We start from the raw sequence: 19,628 nt of genomic DNA, 5'->3' as shown, positions 1-19,628 counted from the left end.
AAACGTTCTTACTACTTGTTTAAACTGTGGTTGAATCTTGAGTCACCAGAGAATTACCTGGAGTAGTTACGTATTTGACGGGGAAATAGCCTTCCCATGGAAGCCAGCGGTCCACAAGGGGGACCTGGCAGAGCATGAAAAGGATCTGGTTCATGAAGAAGTGCCAACATCTTCTGAACCCTCTATTTAAGAAAATAGAGACGATAATGCTAAAGCATATCATCATTTAGCCAAAAAAGCCAAATAAATTGGCCAAAGATTTATTTAATCTAATTGTATATAAATTAATGCTAAAGTGTAGAAATGAGGCCAAATACAAAAGAATCAGTAGTGCACCGACCTTTAGCAAAAATGAACTAGCAGGTATAGTGAAAAACAACAGTACCCTCTTGACAATAGTACCATAAATTTCATGTATACGTATACATATCTCTACAGATAATCTGTGTAGGTAAGTATACATGCACACAAGTATATATACACGCACATATATGTATGTACACGTTATTTCAAAAGGAAGGAAAATAGTTTTAGCAAAATAATGTTTGTTTCACTGGAGCAAGTTTTTAGATATAAACCATAGAATTTTGAAAATATATTTCTTTAAATTTACAACCATTTCATTCTTAGAATTAGTGGATCAGTGAGGTGAGACCCTCACAGATAATTTTAAATGATTTGTATCGATAATTATTGATGAAAAATTATCTTCAAGCTTATGTTCCTGACTGTGAACTGGCCCCTTTGGTTTCATCTTTAGGTAGTAGAAAGCAGTTCCATATTTTGTTTGAAAATGCATAAAGAAATGATTTTTAATTTAAAAAGTGTTTCAGAACAGTGGAAGAAGAAGTTAAGTTCTGGTTCTCACATTGTATTAGGTAAGTATTTTAATTTCTACTTGTATTTAGAGAAGGCTGAGCTAATAGGAATCATGTCTTCAATTCATTAATTTATTTACCTCCTCCAAATTTCTCATCATTTCCCAGATTTATTGAGAATGTATTAGTAATGTGAATTTCAAAGTGAAAATTAACCTTGACTATGATTTTGATACTGAGGTGGAATCCAAGTGTCTCAGGTTAGTAGGCAGCGAGCGGCCCTTGGGCTAGCCGTGCTCCCTGCAGTTCCAGCTCAAGGATCACTGTCATATGTATATGCCTATGATGAAGCTTGTCGTAAATGATTGTTAAATTTAATATTGGAAATATAAAAGTCAGAATGTATAAAATAAGTGAAAACCATATGGGCAGCCAAGATTTGTAATAGAGGCATTTTTCGAGTTAAAAAGGAGACCACTTTTCTCTGGAATTTAATTACTGGGCTTTGACATTTTGGGAAAAGAAATGGGAAGGAAGTTTCTTTGCATCTGAAAAGTAAAATGCAGTAAAGAAATGTTTTGAAGCATGGTTCCTGGAATTGTTCTGTAAAGTATGTGCAGTAAAATTCCAGCTTCATTTGAAATTGTCCGAATCCTTTTCTCCAGCCTTAACAGATGATTGCGCACCACTCTTGGCCGTCACCGATGCCACGTGTGTGATTCACTTCAGCTTTCCTTCCTCGCCGAAAATTTTTGGTGGACGCCTGTACTGCATGTCTGATCATTTTCAGAGTTTAACTGAACAGGTTTGATTAACTTATATTATCATTTAATGTTTCACTGGCATTTTCCACATAATGACAAATGCAGAGTCCAGAAAGTTTGATCATTTAGACTGGTATGGATGATCCGCTTCCTTTATTCACCCCCAATTTTAAGGGTTCTCCTGCAGAACAGAGAGAGAAAAAAACCAAATCTGTATTGCTGCTGACGGAGGGAAATGCCTGCCACGCAGTTGGTGTCGTGCGCTACTTGGAGCGAGCAGATACCAAGATTCCTTCAGAGCTCTACGAGTTTACTGCAGGGGTTCTGGAAGCCAAAGAAGATAAAAAAGCCAGGAGGCCTCTTTGTCCGTATCTTAAGGCTTTTGGTTTTTGCAAGTAAGCTGTCATCTTTTTTATAACTGACATGTGGCATACAGTAAACTGCACAGACGATAAGTTTACAGCTTGATGGTTGTTACATGCATATGCGACCCCTGTGAGCCACGGCCCAGCTCTGAGGGAGCCCCTGCAAGATCCCCTCCTGTTCCTTCCCAATTTGAAGTAACCGCCCTCACTCTGTCTACCAGCACTGACTAATTTTGCTTGTTTTAGAATTTTATATACATGGAATTGTAGTGTGCTCCATCTATCAATACTGTCTGTGGCATTCATCCATGTTGTTGCATGTATTGGTATTTTATTTATTTATTTATTTTGTGGCTTAGAATTCCATTGTGTGGGGACTCCCCTGGTGGTCCAGTGGTAAAGAATCCACCTTCCAATGCAGGGGACGCAGGCTCGATCCCTGGTCGGGGAACTAGCATCCCACATCCCACAGGGCAGCTAAGCCCATGTGCCACAACTACTGAGCCCACACACCTCAACTAGAGAGCCCGTGTGCCACAAACTGCTACAGAGTCCACACGCTCTGGAACCCGCGCCACAACTAGAGAGAGAAAACCCGCACGCCACAACTAGAGAGAAGCCCGCGTGCCGCAATGAAGAGCCCGCGCACCACAACAAAAGATCCCAAGTACCACAACGAAGATCCCGTGTGCTGCGATTAAGACCTGACGCAGCAAAATAAATAAATAAATATTTTTTAAAAATTCTGTTATATGAATATATCATGATGTATATACCCATTCTACCCTTGACGGGCCTGTGAGTTGTATTATGTATGAAGCTTCCATGAACACTCTTGCACGTGTCCTTTTCTGGAAATATGCACCCGTTTCTCTTGGGTATATATTATACTCTGGAGTGGTATTGCTGGGTCATGGGGTAGACTTGTGTTTAACTTTGCCAGAGCGGTTGGTCATCTTATGATCCCACCAGGTGTGTGTGAGGGAGTTTGGGTTGCTCTGTATCCTCACCAACACTTAGTATTCATGGGGGTGTAGGGGAAAACCATTGTTATTTTAATTTGCATTTCCCTAAGAATTCATGACGTTGAATGGCTTTTCAACATGATTGTAGGACATTTGACATCCTTTTTTGTGAAATGCCTGTTCAGGTCTTTTGCCCATTTTTAAAATGGGGTATTTACTGGTTTATAGGAATAATTTGTTTATTCTTGATACAACTGCTTTGTCAGAGATATGCATATATGCTTTGAGAAACTTCTCCCAGTCTGTGGCTTGCCTTTTCACTCTTTTAAGAGTCTTTCAATGGACAGACATTTTTAATTTTGATGAAATGTTTTATGGTTACTGTTTTATTGTGTTTTAATATAAGAAATAAATTGCCTATCTCTAGATCATGAAGACATTCTTCTATATTTTCTTCTAGAAGTTTTATAGATTTAGCTTTCACATGTAGGCATGTAATCTATATTGAATTAATTTTTGTGTATAGTGTTTGATATGGGGCAAGGTTTACTTTTTTCTGTATGGATAGTCTCTTGCTCCAGCATTCTTTATTTAAAACACTGTTGTGTTCTCACTGAGTTGGAGCCTTTGACATAACCCAGACGATAGTATATGTGATCCATTTGTGGACTCTCTCTGTTACATTGGTCTATTTGTCTATTCTTACACCAGTACTACACTTTTTTAAGTACTGTAGCTTATAGTGGGTCTTGGGAAATGGTATTTAAGTCCTCCAACTTTGTTCTTCTTCAGGGTTGTTTTGGCATTTTAAGTCTAATGCATCTCCATGTTTATTTTAGAAAGGGTTGTCAGTTTCTTCAAAAACATTGCTGGAATTTTGATAACTGCATTGATGATATGAATCAATTTGGAGAACATGGATATATCTTAACAGTCAGGAGATCCCTGAGTCAGGGATCCAGACACGATGCCAATACTTGATCGGTGGATCTCTGGGACTGAGTAGTAGATGTCTGTTAGATATCTACTGGATTGAATTTAATTTTAAGATAACTATTGAAATTAACTTCTTTGAATTATGTACATTATCCAGGTTATTAGCAGCAATTTCCATTATGCCTTTACATAAAATATTGAATTTTAAAACTGAAGCTTTAACTATTTCTCAGTTTGGGTTACGGAATGGCTCCTGGTTTAGAGGTTCACTGGCCCCTGTTGTGGGTTATAGTGATGTGTTTCTGATTCGGAGTCTTTACTTTGGAAGTGTATTTTGTTCATTTACGTACTGCATTTAAGACTGTCTGGAGAAATAATGCAGCAACTCTGTCCTTTAAGTTTACTCAGTGCCAGTTAGATTTTGGGATCCTTTCCACTTATTTACACACTGTTAGTGTCATCTGAGGGATCTAATTAGCTTTACAGCATTTGGTTACTTAACTTTACAGCGTTCGGAATACAAGTTCTCTGATTTCGATTCTAGATTAATTTTCCTGGTGAATACTTTAAAATTCATGTTGAAAATTGTTGGGTTTTTTTTCCTGGTTTTAAAATCCTGTTCCTTTTTTTCAGAGACAAAAGGATCTGTCCTGATCGACACCATGTTAATCCAGAAGTAGACATGCCAAGGAAGTTATCCAACCAAACTCTACCAGTGTCTGGATACATAAAAGTAAGTCCTATTAAAGAACTTGTCCAATGATTAATGGTCATTTTAATGAACAGCTTTCATTCTTTAAGAGGTAGAATTTAATAGAAGGCAATTATGACAGTACTAATTACCACCATTAATCTGACAGTAGGCACTTATTTTAAGGGTTCTCATACGGTGCCTTATTTCAAGGTGCCAGTTCGTTCAGAAAACCAAGATCAAATTGGAAGATAGATAAACCACTTAAATTTAGGGATTTCTTAGTTATCTTTTTAGAAAGAAAGTTGTTTCCCTTCGGGGACTATTAAAAATAATGCGATGATTACACGAACCTTTTCAGATCATCCATGATTATTCCTTTGGGGAATATTCTGAGATACAGATAGAATTGCTGAGTTGAGTTGTCACTTTCTTGTGAATCTTTTTTCTTTTTTTTTTTTTTTAATTATTTCTTCCTTTCTTTTTGAGTTTGAGTGTTCTGCCTTCACCTTCCCTTTCCCTTAGGGCGAATCTGTTATGTTCATTCATGCTTGTGCTCCTCCTTGTGTGGCTATGCTGTACTCGTTTCCTGGGGCTGTTGTACAAATACCATGAACTGGCTGCCTTAAAACAGCACAAGTTTATTCTCTCACAGTCCTGGAAGCCAGAGTTTGAAATCAAGGTGTCAGCAGGCTGTGCTCGGTCTGAAGACTCCCTTTCCTGCTTCTTCCAGCTGCTGTTGACTCCAGGCGTGCCCTGGCCTGTCTTCACCTCGTGGCCACATCTCTCCAGTCTCTGCCTCCTCTTCACACTCTCTGTGCCTCTTACAAAGCACACTTGTCAATGGATAAAGGGCCCACCCCCATAATCCACAGTGACCTCCTCGCCCAGAGATACTTACTTACATCTGCAAGCACCTTTTTTCCAAATAAGGTCACAGTCACAGATCGTGGGAGTTAGCACAGAGACAGCTTTCTTTGGGGGCGTGGCGGGAGGCATGGATTACCGTTCAACCCCATACAGTTTTCATTGATGAAATGATTTTCGTCTTTAATTTCTGATTCTTTCCCAAGTTCTATCACCTCATTTCTACATTTAAAAATTCTGATATATGTGGTTCTTTTATATCATACGTCATTTTCTTAATAAGCTAAAAGGCAGCTAGTTTTGAAATTGGAGCACAGTTTCCATCTATTTTGTGGATACATTTTTCTGGTGGCCTTCATTGTCTCTAGGGACTGTTATTCTGCTGCTTATTCTCTTTTTTATTATTGTAACTTAATATGGGATTTGACCTTGATGCTCTGCTGTTGCTCATTTTTCGATAAAATTCCTTTTCCTTAAATTTGAGGAGGAGGTGTGGGTCAGGATAACTTTTCTAATTTCACAGAGTTTCCATTTCTGTTGTTTCCATGTCTGGTTAAAAAAAAAAAAAAATGAAAACACGGTTTCTGAGATTTTTGGGGATGCCCTGGCTCTGTGCCCCTCACCCAGGTACATCTGGCCTTTCTCTTCCTTCATCTCTCTTGTCCCTGGGTGAACGGTTTGGAGATTTCACAGGGGCCCAGCCTTCACCCACTATCAGAATGCAGGAAAGCCTTCCGGTGCAGCTGCCCTTGTCACCCAGGCCCACCGTGTTTTCAGTGAACACCTGCTGCCTCTTGTGGAATCCTCCTGTTGCTAGTCTTTCAGACGAGCTCGTACCTCCCAGTGCTGCTTCCTGCACACACAGTGATACCACGCGGGTCTTGTGATGCGGGTGGTTTTTACTCATCTGCTATTTTTGTTGTTGTTATCTAAATTAATAGATTGTATTTTTTTGAGCAGTTTTAGTTTTACAGAAAAACTGAGCAGAAAATACAGAGTTCCCCTGTACTCTCCCCCGGCACCCCCCACCAGTTTCCCCTATTATTAGCATCTTTCATTATTGTGGTACATGTGTGATAATAGATGAGCCAGTATTGATAATTATTATTAACTAAAGCCTACAGTTTAAGTTAAGGTTCACTCCTTGTAGTGTACGTTCTATGGACTTTGCCAAGTGTATGATGACACATATCCACCATTACAGTATCACACAGAATACTTTCACTGCCCTGAAAATCCCCTGTGCACTCCATCTGTCCATCCCTTTACCTCTTCCCCAGAATTCCTAGCAGTCACCGATCTTTTTACCGTCTCTGCAGTTTTGCCTTTTTCAAAATGTCATATAGTTGCAATCATACAGGGTGTAGGTTTTTAGAACTGGCTTCTTTCATTTAGCAGTTTGCATTTAAGATTCTTCCATGCCTTTTTGTGGCTTAATAGTTTCTTTTTATTGCTGAATATACTACAGTTTGTTTATCCATTCACCTATTGAAGGGCATCTTGGTTGCTTCCAATTTTTGGCAGTTATGAATAATGCTAGGATAAATATTCAAGTGCAGGTTTTTGTGTAGACAGAAGTTTTCAACTCATTTGGGTAAATACCAGAGTGTGACTGTTGTGTGTGATTATGTATATAGTAAGACTATGTTTTGCTTTGTAAGAAACTACAAAACTGGTTTCTGAAGTGACTATACCATTTTACATTCTTACCAGCAATGAATGAATGAGACTTCTTGTTGTTCCACATCCTTGCCAGTATTTGACGTTGTCAGTGTTTTAGATCTTAGCCATTCAGTTAGGTGTGTAGTGGTGTCTCATTGTCTTAATTTGCAATTCCCTGATGACGTGATGTTGAGCACCTTTTCATATGCTTATTTATCAGCTGTAATCTTCTTTGCTGAAACAGCTGTGAGATAATATGTTCAGGTTTTTTGCCCATTTTTTAAATTGAGTTGTTTGTTCTCTTATTATTGAGTTTTAAGCGTTCTTTGTATATTTTGGATACCAGTCTTATCAGATACGTGTTTCGTAAAAATTTTCTCCCAGCCATTGGCTTGTCTTTTCATTTTCTTTATATAGTCAGCTCTCATTATCCGTAGATTCAACCAACCTCAAATCTAAAATATTTGGCAAGCAAGACCTGAATTTGCAGTGGTCCAGCAACTATTTACATAGCATTTACCTTGTATGTACAACTGTTTACATAGCATTTACCTTGTATTAGGTATTATGAATAATCTAGAGATGATTTAAAGTATATCCTTAGGCTGTCCTTAGGTTGTATGCAAATTCTTACAGCATTTTATGTAAGGGACTTAAGCATCCAGGAATGTTGGTGTTCACAGGGGGTCCTGGAACCAATCCTCCGTGGATACTAAAAGATGATTATAGTGCCATTTGGACAGCAGAAGTTTTTAATTTTAATGACGTCCAACTTTCCAATTTTTTCTATCACAGACTGTGCTTTTGTCGTTGCCTCCAAAGGGTCAGTGCCAAACCCAGGGTCACCTGGAGTTTCCCCCATGCTATCATCCTCATTTGCTTTTATTTTGGGGTCCATGGGGATATTTTGTTAATTACGTTTTGTTGCAGTATGTCCCTGGCTTTGGCTTTGCTGTCTCACTGCTCTGTCTGTCTTTATGTGGGGGATTCAGAGAGAGTCAAAAGATATGACACCTCACTGCGGCCACCTTCCCAGAACCCCTCTAACCAAGACCTTCCTTTTTATTTAATTTAATTTTATTTTTTACTTTATTGAAGTATAGTTGATTTTCAATGTAGTGTTAGTTTCTGTTGTACAGCCAAGACTGATTCAGATACATACATATATATATATATATATATATATATATATATATATATATATATTCTTGTTCATATTCTTTTCCATTATGGTTTATTACAGGATATTGAATATAGCTCCCTGTGCTATACAGTAGGACCTTGTTGTTGTTTATCTGTTTTATATGTATTAGTTTGTATCAGCTAATCTCAAACTCCTAATTTATCCCTCCCCCACCCCCTTTCCTCTTCGGCAACCGTAAGTTTTCTGTGTCTGTCAGTCTGTTTCTGTTACGTAAATAAGGTCATTTTATTTATTTATTTTTTAATCTTTTTTTTATCTTTACATATTTTTTAAATTTTTTTTATTTTTTTACATATTTTAGATTCCATGTATAAGTGATATCATATAATATTTGTCTTTCTCTGTCTGGCTTACTTCACTCAGTATGATCATCTCTACGTCCATCCATGTTGCTGCAAATAGCATTATTTCATTCTTTTTTATGGCTGAGTAATATTCCATTGTGTATATATTACCACATCTTCTTTATCCATGCATCTGTTGATGGACATTTAGGTTGCTTCCATGTCTTGACTGTTGTAAATAGTGCTGCTATGAACATTGGGGTGCATGTATCTTTTCGAATCAGAGTTTTCTCTGGATATATGCCCAGGAGTGGAATTGCTGGATCATATGCTAGCTCTATTTTTAGTTTGTGAAGGAACCTCCATGCTGTTTTCCATAGTGTCTGCACCAATTTACATTCCCACCAACAGTGTAGGAGGATTCCCTTTTCTCCACATCCTCTCCAGCATTTATTGTTTGTAAACTTTTTAATGATGGCCATTCTGACCGGTGTGAGGTGGTACCTCATTGTAGTTTTGATTTGCATTTCTCTAATATTTAGTGATGTTGTGCATCTTTTCATGTGCCTTTTGGCCATCTCTGTGTCTTCTTTGGAGAAGTGGTCTTCTGCCCATTTTTTCATTGGGTTATTTGTTTTTGTTTTAGAGTTGTATGAGCTGTTTGTATATTTGGGAAATTAAGCCCTTGTCAGTCACATGATTTGCAAATATTTTCTTCTGTTCCATAGGTTGTCTTTTCATTTTGTTTATGGTTTCCTTTGCTGTGCAAAAGCTTATTACCTTGATTAGGTCCCATTTGTGTACTTTTGCTTTTATTTCTGTTGCCTTCAGAGACTGACCTAAGAAAACATTGGTACAATTTATGTCAGAGAATGTTTTGCCTATGTTCTCTTCTAGAAGTTTTATGGTGTCATGCCTTATATTTAAGTCTTTAAGCCATTTTGAGTTTATTTTTGTTTATGTTGTGAGGGTGTGTTCTAACTTCATTGATTTACATGCAGCTGTCCAGCTTTCCCAACACCACTTGCTGAAGAGACTGTCTTCTCCATTGTATATTCTTGCCTCCTTTGTTGAAGATTAATTGACTGTAGGTGTGTGGGTTTATTTCTGGGCTCTCTATTCTGTTCCATTGATCCATATGTCTGTTTTTGTGCCAGTATCACACTGTTCTGATTACTGTAGCTTTGTAGTATTGTCAGAAGTCTGGGAGGGTTATGCCTCCAGTTTTGTTTTTTTTTCCTCAGGATTGCTTTGGAAATTCTGGGCCTTTTATGGTTCCATATATATTTAAGGATTATTCTAGTTCTGTGAAAAATGTCATGGATAATTTGATAGGGATCACACTAAATGTGTGAATTGCTTTGGGTAGTGTGGCCATTTTAACCATATTAATTCTTCCAGTCCAAGAGCATGAGATAGCTTTCTATTGAATCATCTTCAATTTCCGTTATCAGTGTTTTATAGTTCTGAACATACAAGTCTTTCACATCCTTGGTCAGGTTGATTCCTAAGTATTTTATTTTTAAAAGGGATTTTTTTTTTTTTTTTTACTTTCCCTTTCTGATATTTCATTGTTAGCATAAAGACATGCAACAAATTTCTGTATGTTAATCTTGTATCTTGCTACCTTGCTGAGTTCATTCATCAGTTCTAGCAGTTTTTGTGTGGAGTCTTCAGGGTTTTCTATATACAGTATCATGTCGTCTGCCTATAATGATACTTTCACCTCTTCTCTTCCAGTTTGGATGCCTTTTATTTCTTTCTCTTGTCTGATTGCTGTGGCTAGGACTTCCAATACTACACTGAATAGAAGTGGTGGGAATGGGCACACTTGTCTTGTTCCAGATTTTAACAGGAAGGAAGGCTTTCAGCTTTTACCATTGAGTGTTATGTTGGCTGTGGATGTGTCATAAATAGCTTTTATTATGTTGAGATATGTTCCCTCTATACCCACTTTGGTAAGAGTTTTTATCATGAATGGATACTGAATTTTATCAGATGCTTTTTCTACATCTATTGAGATGACCATGTGGTTTTTATCTTTACTTTTGTTGATGGAGTGTATCACATTTTTTGATTTGCATATGTTGAACCATCCTTGTGGCCCTGACTGGGATGAATCCAACTTGATCGTGGTGTGTGATCTTTTTTATGTGTTGTTGGATTCAGTTTGCTAATATTTGATTGACAATTTTTGCAACTATATTCATCAAAGATATTGGCCTGTGATTTTATTTTGTGGTATTATCTTTGCTTTTGGTATCAGGGTGATAGTGGCTTCATAGAATGACTTTGGGAGTGTTCCCTCCTCTTCAATCTTTTGGAAGAGTTTGAGAAGGATTGGTAATAGTTGTTCTTTGTATGTTTGGTAGAATTCCCCAGTGGAGCCATCTGGTCCTGGACTTTTGTTTGCAGGGAGTTTTTAAATTACATACCCCCATACCCCTGGTTCCCAGGGGATCTGCTTTCTGTCACTATGGTTTTGTCTTTTACTGGAATTTCATATTAATGGAATTGTACAGTATGTGGTCTTTTGAGTCTGATTTCTGTTACTCAGTGTATTATCTTTGAGATTCGCCTGTTTTGTTCTATTTTATTGCTGTGTAGGATTCCACTGTATGTTTGTCTGTTCACAAATTGATGGACATTTGTGTTGTTGACAGTTTCTGGCTGCTTCGATCATTTGTGTTACATCTTTGACAGTACATGTTCTTTTCTCTGGAGTAAGACCTAGGAGTGGAATTGCTGAGTCATATGGTAAGTGTATGTTTGTAAGAAACTGCCGAACAGTTTTCTAAAGAGGTGGCACCATTCACATTCTGACCAGCACTGCACGCAAGAATTCCAGTTGGTCCACATTCTCATCAGTACTTGGTATTCTCAGTCTGTAATTTTTGCCACTCTTTGCATTTGCACTGTTATCTTATTTGTGTTACCCTGGAGATAAAGAATCTTAGACATCTTTCCACTGCTTACTAGCCATTTGTATCTCTTCTCTTGTTAACTTTCTGTTTAGAATTCTTGCCCATTTTTTATTTGGGTTTCCTTCTCGTTGAGTTTTAACAGTTCTTTATATATTCTAGATATCCTTTGTCAGATATATTGCAAATGTTTTCTCCCAGTGGAAGAGCAAAAGTTTTTAATTTTGATGAAGCCTAGTTTTTTACTTTTTTATTTTGTATTTTGTGCTTTTCATGCCATAAGAAATCTTTGCCTACCATATGGTTGCAAAGATTTTTCCCAGTGTTTTTATTCTAGAAGCTGTATAGTTTTACATTTAGCTCTGTGATCCACCTCAAATTAACTTTCGTGTGTGGCAGAGTTTTTTAAAGGGAGGCAAGGTTTTTTCTTCTGGATAATTGGTTGCTCCAGCATCATTTAGTATAAAGACCTTCTTTTCCCCCTAAATTATGTTGACACCTTTGACAAAAATTAGGAGACCATATATGTGATTTCTGAATTCTTTTTTTTTTTTTTTTTTTTTACTATTTATTTATTTATTTGGCTGTGTCAGATCTTAGTTGCAGCACGCGGGCTCTTTGTTACAGTGCATGGGCTCTCTGGGTGTGGTACGCAGGCTCTAGAGTACGCAAGCTTAGTTGCCCCCCTTGCATGTGGGTTCTTAGTTCCCCGACCAGGGATCGAACCTGCGTCCCCTGCACTGGAAGGCAGATTCTTAACCACTAGACCACCAGGGAAGTCCTGATTTCTGAATTCTTTATTCTGCTCCTTGGTTTCTTTGTCCTTATACAGTATCACGCTGGCTTGATTACTGTAGCTTTATAATCTTGAAAACTGGTGGGTAAGTCTTCCAACTTTGCCTGTCTTCTTCATTATCCTTTTGACTATTACTTCGTGTGTCCATATAAAATTTTAGAATCAGGTTACCAATATCTATTATACTTAGAATCGTGGTGGGATTTTGCTTGGCATTGCATTGAGTCTGATACCGAACCAACCTTGGGTCCACTTGCCTGTGTGCATGGTAAAGCCGCTCTGCTGACACCAGGTGGTAGTGAAGGAAGTGAGCGTCTAGTGTAAGGTGCCAATACAAGGAGAACGGGTGGCTCTTGCTTTAAAAACCCGCAACTCCCCAGTGGGTTTCAGGAAACCATTTTTAAGGCCAGGTGAGGGATGGGGAGTGACAGGGTAGGTGATCAGCTCCTGCACAATTCTCTGATTGGTTGATGCTGAGATAACAGAGTGGTGTCCCGGGGGTTAACATTATCAATCCTTAGGCCCCAGGAGGCCTGGGGGCTATGTGCTCATTGGTCATCAAGCAGTTAACATGTTCTATTTGGTGAGGGGTTTTCACATCTGTAAAACAACTCAGGAAACATGCACAGATACAATTACCTGGGTACTTCAGAGAGAAGCTAAAGCAGAGGCTATGGGGGAGGGGTCTGCCGTGGGAAGGCCCCACAGGGTCCTACTCGGTTTCAAGTCTATAGATTAATAAGGAAGAACTGACATCTTAGCAGTACTGAGTCTTCTTAGTCCGTTAACGTGGCATATCACTCCGTTTGTCTCGGTCATCTTTAATTTTCTAAGCAATGTGTTACAGTTCTCAGTAGATGGATCTTTTACTTTTTGTGTTAAACTTATCCCTAGTATTTCATGTTTTTGGAGGTCATTGTTATTTTTCCTTAAACTTCATTTTCTAATTGTTTTAGAAATGTGATTGATTTCTGTATCTTACCTTGTGCCCTGCAACCGTAACAAACTGAATTACTGGCGAGAGGGGAATCGAAACAGGTGGGGAGGTGTGTGGCCAGAAGGGACCCTCCCATGTGCCCAGGACTGAGGGGTTTCCCGCCACCCAGGATGTTCGGTGCTGGAACCAGGAAGAGTGGGTCACCTGTCTGGAGGCCTCACGCTCTCCGCCTCCTGTCAGGAGAGTCCAGTCCACAAGCTGCTTTTTGCCACCTCCGTTCTGCCGCTCAGTGTGTCGTGGATGTGCTGATGCCGTGTGGAGGGGACTGCCACAGACTGATGCCTGCTCGGGCCTGGACTTTGTTCATCAGTGTGTGCTGAACACAGACCCTTCTAACTTAGGAAATGTGGGGGAAAAGGAACTCTCCCCTTATTCCTGTCATCCTAAAACAGTCACCATTGGCATCTTAGTATATTTTCTCTGTTACTTTTCTTTGTGCATCTTGCAAAAAATATATTTGCAGTTGGAGTGTATTTTATGTCCTGCCAAGCTCTCATAACATTGTAGTGAGAGTTTTTCCCATCCCCTGCACCTCCTGTCACCCAGTGGGCTTCTGTCTGGGATGCCAGGTTGCTGGGGCCCCTAAACCATAGGGGAGAAGACTCCCTGGGAGACGCCATCTGCCAGGCTAGAAGGAGTACTGAATTCCCTGCCCGAGATGAGGGCCGGCTTGACAGAGCACTGGGGGTTCCCTGAGGCAGATTCTCCACGGGCTGGAGGATGGCTGGGTTGGGAACCATGATAGACGTGCTACTTGTCCTCTCCCGGCTCACCTTCCAGTGGGGATGGTCAGCAGTGAGTAAGATGGTGACAGTGCTGCGGAGAGGATGAAATGCAGTGAAGTTCTGCGCTGTGTGCTGGGGGACACGGGGCCCTTTGGAAATTAGAGGCAGGGAGGGGCCCTCTGAGGAGTGGTCAACTGCCCTGAGGGCCAAATGATAAGAAGGATCCAGCCATGAGACTATCTAGGGAAGAATATTCCAGGCAGAGGAAGCAGCAAGTGCAAAGGCCCTGAGGTAGGAGTTATGTGGAATGTTTGTGGAGTAGGACAAAGCTTATGGCGAGTGTGAGGGGTGCAGGCAATGAAGCTGGTGGGGGGGCGAGCACAGAGGAGAGCCACAGGCTGTCAGCCCTGTGAGATCCAGCACCTTTTGGTCACAAGGGGTGACCTCTCCCCTGCCTGCCTTGCCTCCCAGATGGCACTGCCCTCTCTGCCACCCCACCAAATAACCACTGCTCACTCCTGCCATCTGCTCACTCCCGCTCTGTAGCCAGGGCTCCCTGCCCTAATGCATACTGTTTGCCCCCTGTCTGGAGTGCCTCCTCCGTACTCTTTACCTGTGCACACCGACACCCCAACACATGCCAATAACCCTGCGTACGCTTGCCTGTGAAGAGTTGTCTTCTTGACCACACACCAGCTGTGGCACATCTGTCCACCCATGGTTGCTTAGGGTCCCTGTAGGACATGCTTCCTCTCTGTGTTCCTTGTGCCTCGTACACAGCAGGCTCTTACTAAAATACTTCAGAAAGGGCTCAAGAGACAAGGAGGCTATTTTTTTAAAGGATTTTTATAAAGTGCAGTTAAAAAGTAAACAAAGGAACACTTACTAATAATAAAGCTTTAAACTAATATTTACCCAAACCACTTCCATTAGATTTAAAGTGAAACTATAATTATTTGTGTGTATGCTAAGGTTTTTATTTTGTTTTTTGGTCAGTTTCCTAGTTTATTTTTAAATCCCTGTTGTGTGCTTTGGGCTCTTAGGTCAGGTGCTGACTTCTGCAGATACCCCTTTGCTTCAGATTGAGGTTTTTGGCTTTTTGGGTTTTTATAAATTAATTAATTAATTAATTTGTTTATTTTTGGCTGTGTTGGGTCTTCGTTTCTGTGCGAGGGCTTTCTCTAGTTGCAGCGAGTGGGGGCCACTCTTCATCGCGGTGCGCGGGCCTCTCACTATCACGGCCTCTCCTGTTGTGGAGCGCAGGCTCCAGACGCGCAGGCTCAGTAGCTGTGGCTCATGGGCCTAGTTGCTCTGCGGCATGTGGGATCTTCCCAGACCAGGGCTCGAACCCGTGTCCCCTGCCTTGGCAGGCAGATTCTCTACCGCTGCGCCACCAGGGAAGCCCTGTTATTTTTTTTTTTTTTGAAGGGATTTTATTTTATTTTATTTTTTTTAACATCTTTATTGGAGTACAGTTGCTTTACAGTGGTGTGTTAGAGTGAGTTTGTTTTCTGGATATGTTTACTGTTTATGTTTCAGATAATACCCTTTTATATTTTGAATGCAACAAATTACTTTGGTCGTATAGTTGATAAACATGTGGATCTTTATGCAACTCTTACTGCTGAAATGAAAGCGTATTTTGAAGATTCCAGTAATAAAACAACTGTTGAAAAGGTGGAGAAATTTGGATTATATGGATTAGCAGAAAAAGTAGTTTTTCACAGGTAAAATGTCTCTTTATTTCATCTCTAAAAGCTGTGACGCATAAGGTGACTTCAGGTGGTGTTGGATCCCTGTTTTCATCTCTGTCCACATGACCGGTGTACACACTGAGCCTGGCCGCCTCCCCGGAGGGTGGTGGTGGGGTCGTGTTCACCCTGGTCCGGCTCCGCTGTTCTCTCGAGGCTCATCTGCCCTGGGGCTGCTGAGCACAGAGCGTGGATGACAGTGTGACATTTACATACGGACAGTCATCGGCTCACTTAATTCTTACAAAATTCCCATAAAGTGGGCACAGCTCCCATTTTACAGATAAGCAGACTGAGCCCTGGTGAGGTTATGTAAGTTAGCTAGGTCAGCCCAAGAAGTGGCACTGTCAGCGTTCCATCCTGCCTCGTGTGCCTGTTTGCACCGATGGCCCTCGAAGGCCCCACCCGTCCCCGCTTGGTGATAGCCCAGATTGAGAACCTTGGCACATTTAATTTGCTATGTTAATTTTTCTTGTGTTGTCAGATAAAGGAATTTCCTTTATGCAAAGTACTGCACTAGTTTTTATACATAGGTATACTTGAATTGAATAAATCATGGCTAAGTGCTCTTGATGACTCCAGTTATTTTATTTCTAGTATGGAGTAAAGCCGTGCAGTTTAGGGAACTTTCGTGTGGTTTGCTTCTAACGAGGAAGCCGGGGCGACGATGGTTTCCCTTTGGGTCTCTGTGTTAGACTGAGGCCACTGTTGTCCTGTAGGGTTCAGGTGTTGGAGATGAGCCAGAAGGAGGACACGTGGGCCCTGGATAATGTCCTTGTGAAGTTCATAGATGAAGGCAGGACCAAACTCATCACAAGAGACCAGTTGCTTCACCTCCCAGAAAGTTTCCACACTCTGCCCCCTCAAGCCGTGGAGTTTATCGTTTGTAGAGTGAAACCCGCGGACAATGAAATTGAATGGAATCCAAAGGTGAGTTATTTGGGCTTTTTATATTTTGTTGACTTTCAGAGTATATTTAACCCAGAATATACACAGAATTGAGGTGTATTTCAATTTGGAGTATTGGGTTTGGGTTAACTGCTTCATGTTTCTGGTCAGGAACGCACTCACAGCGCTACGTGTAGACTAGCTCTGAGCCCTCAGAGAGGCCGGGCGCGATGGGCCATGGTCGTCATTAGTGCTCACACACTTTGGGTGTAAAATATGCACTGTGCTAAAAATAAACTGGCTGTTACTTAAAGAGAATAAACAGTGTACGCGCTTAGAAAAGTGGATACCCGTGTCACGGGGGGGGGGGGGCACATAGGTGATGGACACTTGCCAGAGGGACCAGGTAATTCCACTGGGCTTGGGAAGCTGGGCAAGGAAAGAGAGAGAGAGTCCAGAAAAGCTTCCAAAGGAGGGGACGTGCCCTCTGGGTCCTTCAGAGTGGGTAACTAGCATGTCACCAAGCAGAGCGGCTAAGGCACTGTGAAGGCGAAGAAGCCCCCCCTGTACCAAGGCATGGAGCACATGCCGTCTCGGGTGGGTGGAGAGGCCCCGCCTTCGGCCCGGCAGGGACGTCACCAGAGCACTAAGTCCTGTTCATAACGAGGCTCCTGATTCTTCAAAGGAAGGCTCAATTTCATACAGTCTGATTAACAGGATGTGAAAGAAGCCATTGCCGTTGGCAAAGCAAAAGGTTTGGGTTGTAAACAGTGGAGTTGGATGAGGACAGGTGCAGAGGTGAGTCCCAAGCACAGGTCTGTGCTGCGGACTCCTCACACCGCGTGGTTCCCAGCGTGGGTGCGTGTCCCCCATCCCCTCTGTCAACTGTCAACCTGTCTTTAAAGGATGGATGTTTCTTTCTTTGGAAGCTCAGTGAGAGAGTGAGGAGAGGGAGCTCTACTGTTGCTGGGGACCAGGGCCCCCCAACCCCAGTGTCCCTGCTGCTGAGCAGCCCCAGGGTGTGACCTCGTCCTCTGGAGCAGCTGGAACGCCCTGTGCTTGGGACTCACCTTTGCACCTGTCCTCATTCGTCTCCACTGATGGTTACCCTTGTTGGTGAAGGGGTGTGATGGCCTCCATAACCTGCCCCATGGGGTGGTCGGGAGGCTCAAATGAAAGGCATGGAAAAGCTTCTTGCAAAACTATACAGCACATACAGAATAAAGTATTTTTTTAAAGCTTCAGATAAATTACTTAAGTGTTTCTTTTTTCAGGTTACTAGGTACATTCATCATAAAATTAATGGGAAACTGCATGATGCAAAAGTGATGTTGGCTTTAGGAAATACGGTTTGGATTGATCCAATGGTAAGTATGCATTTTTCCTGAAAAGAAACGTGTGTTTGAATGGGCCCCTAAAATTATCCAAATTATTCTAACCTGTTGCTTGAATAACTATTTGCCTCACATAAACGGAGGCTTATTTGATAAGGGCACTGTGTAAAGGAGAGCTTTTTCCATGTTACTTGGGTCATGAATGTGGTCATGGGTTTTTTGGTTTAAGGGAACCTTTTATATTGTAACCCAGCGCTCACAGGTTGTGTGCGTGTGTGTGTGTGTGTGTGTGTGTGTATAAATCACACATGCTCACACATACGACCGAGACAGAAACTTCATGAAACTATTAATAGTTAGCACACACGGCAGTGTCTCCCATTGATAATTCTTTTCCAGGTGGTGACTGTGCACTGGTAATCCGATTTCACAGTCCTCTGCCCACGCAGGTGGGAAGCCCTGGGACAGTAACTGCCCTGCAGAAGCACAGCCTGTGCGGGTGTAGTTGTAAGTGATCTTAAAGTGGTCAGTAATGTGGAGGGCTCCGGTCCTCAGGCTTTCCAAGACAGACTTTATTACGTTCACGGCTCCTACCTCATCCATTCACCAGATATTTGTTGAGCACCTACTGTGTGCTAGGACCTGTACGGGGCACTGGAATTCCATCCATGAGCAGACTCCTACCCTGTGGGGGTGGGTGGGACTGAGCATGAGGCCAGGACATGTGACTCAGGGCCTCAGCCCGTCCCTGCTGAGGCCGGCACCATCCCCCCTCTGCTTGCACCCTGGGAACTCTACTTTTCAATTCAGAGTTTTGCTCTATTAGACTTAAATCTTAATTATTATGATTATTTATACGATTTAAAGGAATTCAGTTCATAAAAACTGTTTTGTTGAAAGTTCTTTTTATAAGAGTGAAAAAGCCTTAACAATGGAAAAGAAGAGTTTGGGTATAAGATTTAAGAGTAAGAGGAGAATATGATTTTTAGAAGGGAAGGTAGAGACTACCAGTGCAGGTAAATGAAGAGGTCTGGGGGGGGGTCTTAGTCGATGTCATAATAGTCAGTATTGTGGTGGTTTTTCATCAGAGAAAAAAATGGAAACTTTATTAAGCAAGGAGTTTTTAAACTATAGCTAAGAGAATGAAGCAAAAAAAAAAGAAAACCCACCTGGCAGACATGCTTCCGCAGCTCCCAAGTGTAGCACTGTTCATGGCACATTGGAGGGGAGACAGACCCCACACCTGCCGCCTCCTCCCCCCAACACCAGCTCGGTCCCCAGGCTGAGTGGAGAAAGGCTCTTCTGCTATCCCTGGACGGGAGTGCATTCCTGATTCCCGTGCTCCCTGGGGAGGCGCCCCAGCCAGCGCCAGCCTGGTCTACTCCAACCCCCATGAAAGTCCTGGGGCCACACCTCCCACCAACAGGAATCAGACAATTGCAGATTTTCATGTTTTACTTAATTTTGTGTAAACCGAAATGGACGAGAATGTTTTGGTTGCAGAAAAAAACAAGTGGAGGAAGCTGTCTAGGATGCAGGATTTAGGGCCTTGGTGTAGGCCCTTTCTGGGCATCTGAAGACCCTGAGCCTTCTTGTTAGGAGAGGTAAAAAGCACAGGAAGGAGAACCAGAAAGATTTAAGAATTGTGCGTGTGGTTACA

At 41.5% G+C, this 19,628-nt stretch overlaps 1 protein-coding gene across 1 annotated transcript in view; it reads left to right on the top strand.

The window, feature by feature from the left end:
* TDRD12 (tudor domain containing 12) overlaps positions 1-19,628 on the top strand; it is a 74,019-nt gene that overhangs the window by 44,603 nt on the left and 9,788 nt on the right. Inside the window, exons 18-24 of the mRNA XM_089902467.1 lie at positions 761-878; positions 1,484-1,623; positions 1,757-1,977; positions 4,482-4,581; positions 15,535-15,722; positions 16,466-16,676; positions 17,909-18,001. Coding sequence (XP_089758593.1) covers positions 761-878; positions 1,484-1,623; positions 1,757-1,977; positions 4,482-4,581; positions 15,535-15,722; positions 16,466-16,676; positions 17,909-18,001 — 1,071 coding nt within the window. The remainder of the gene's footprint in view (positions 1-760; positions 879-1,483; positions 1,624-1,756; positions 1,978-4,481; positions 4,582-15,534; positions 15,723-16,465; positions 16,677-17,908; positions 18,002-19,628) is intronic.

This window comes from Delphinapterus leucas, chromosome 20, assembly GCF_059928025.1.
Source record: "Delphinapterus leucas isolate spDelLeu-1000000601 "Yukka" chromosome 20, BTC_Dleu_Yukka2, whole genome shotgun sequence".
NCBI classification, from domain to species: Eukaryota; Metazoa; Chordata; class Mammalia; order Artiodactyla; family Monodontidae; genus Delphinapterus; species Delphinapterus leucas.
Note: the sequence above shows the minus strand (reverse complement) of the source record. Positions and strands in the feature narration are given on the sequence as shown.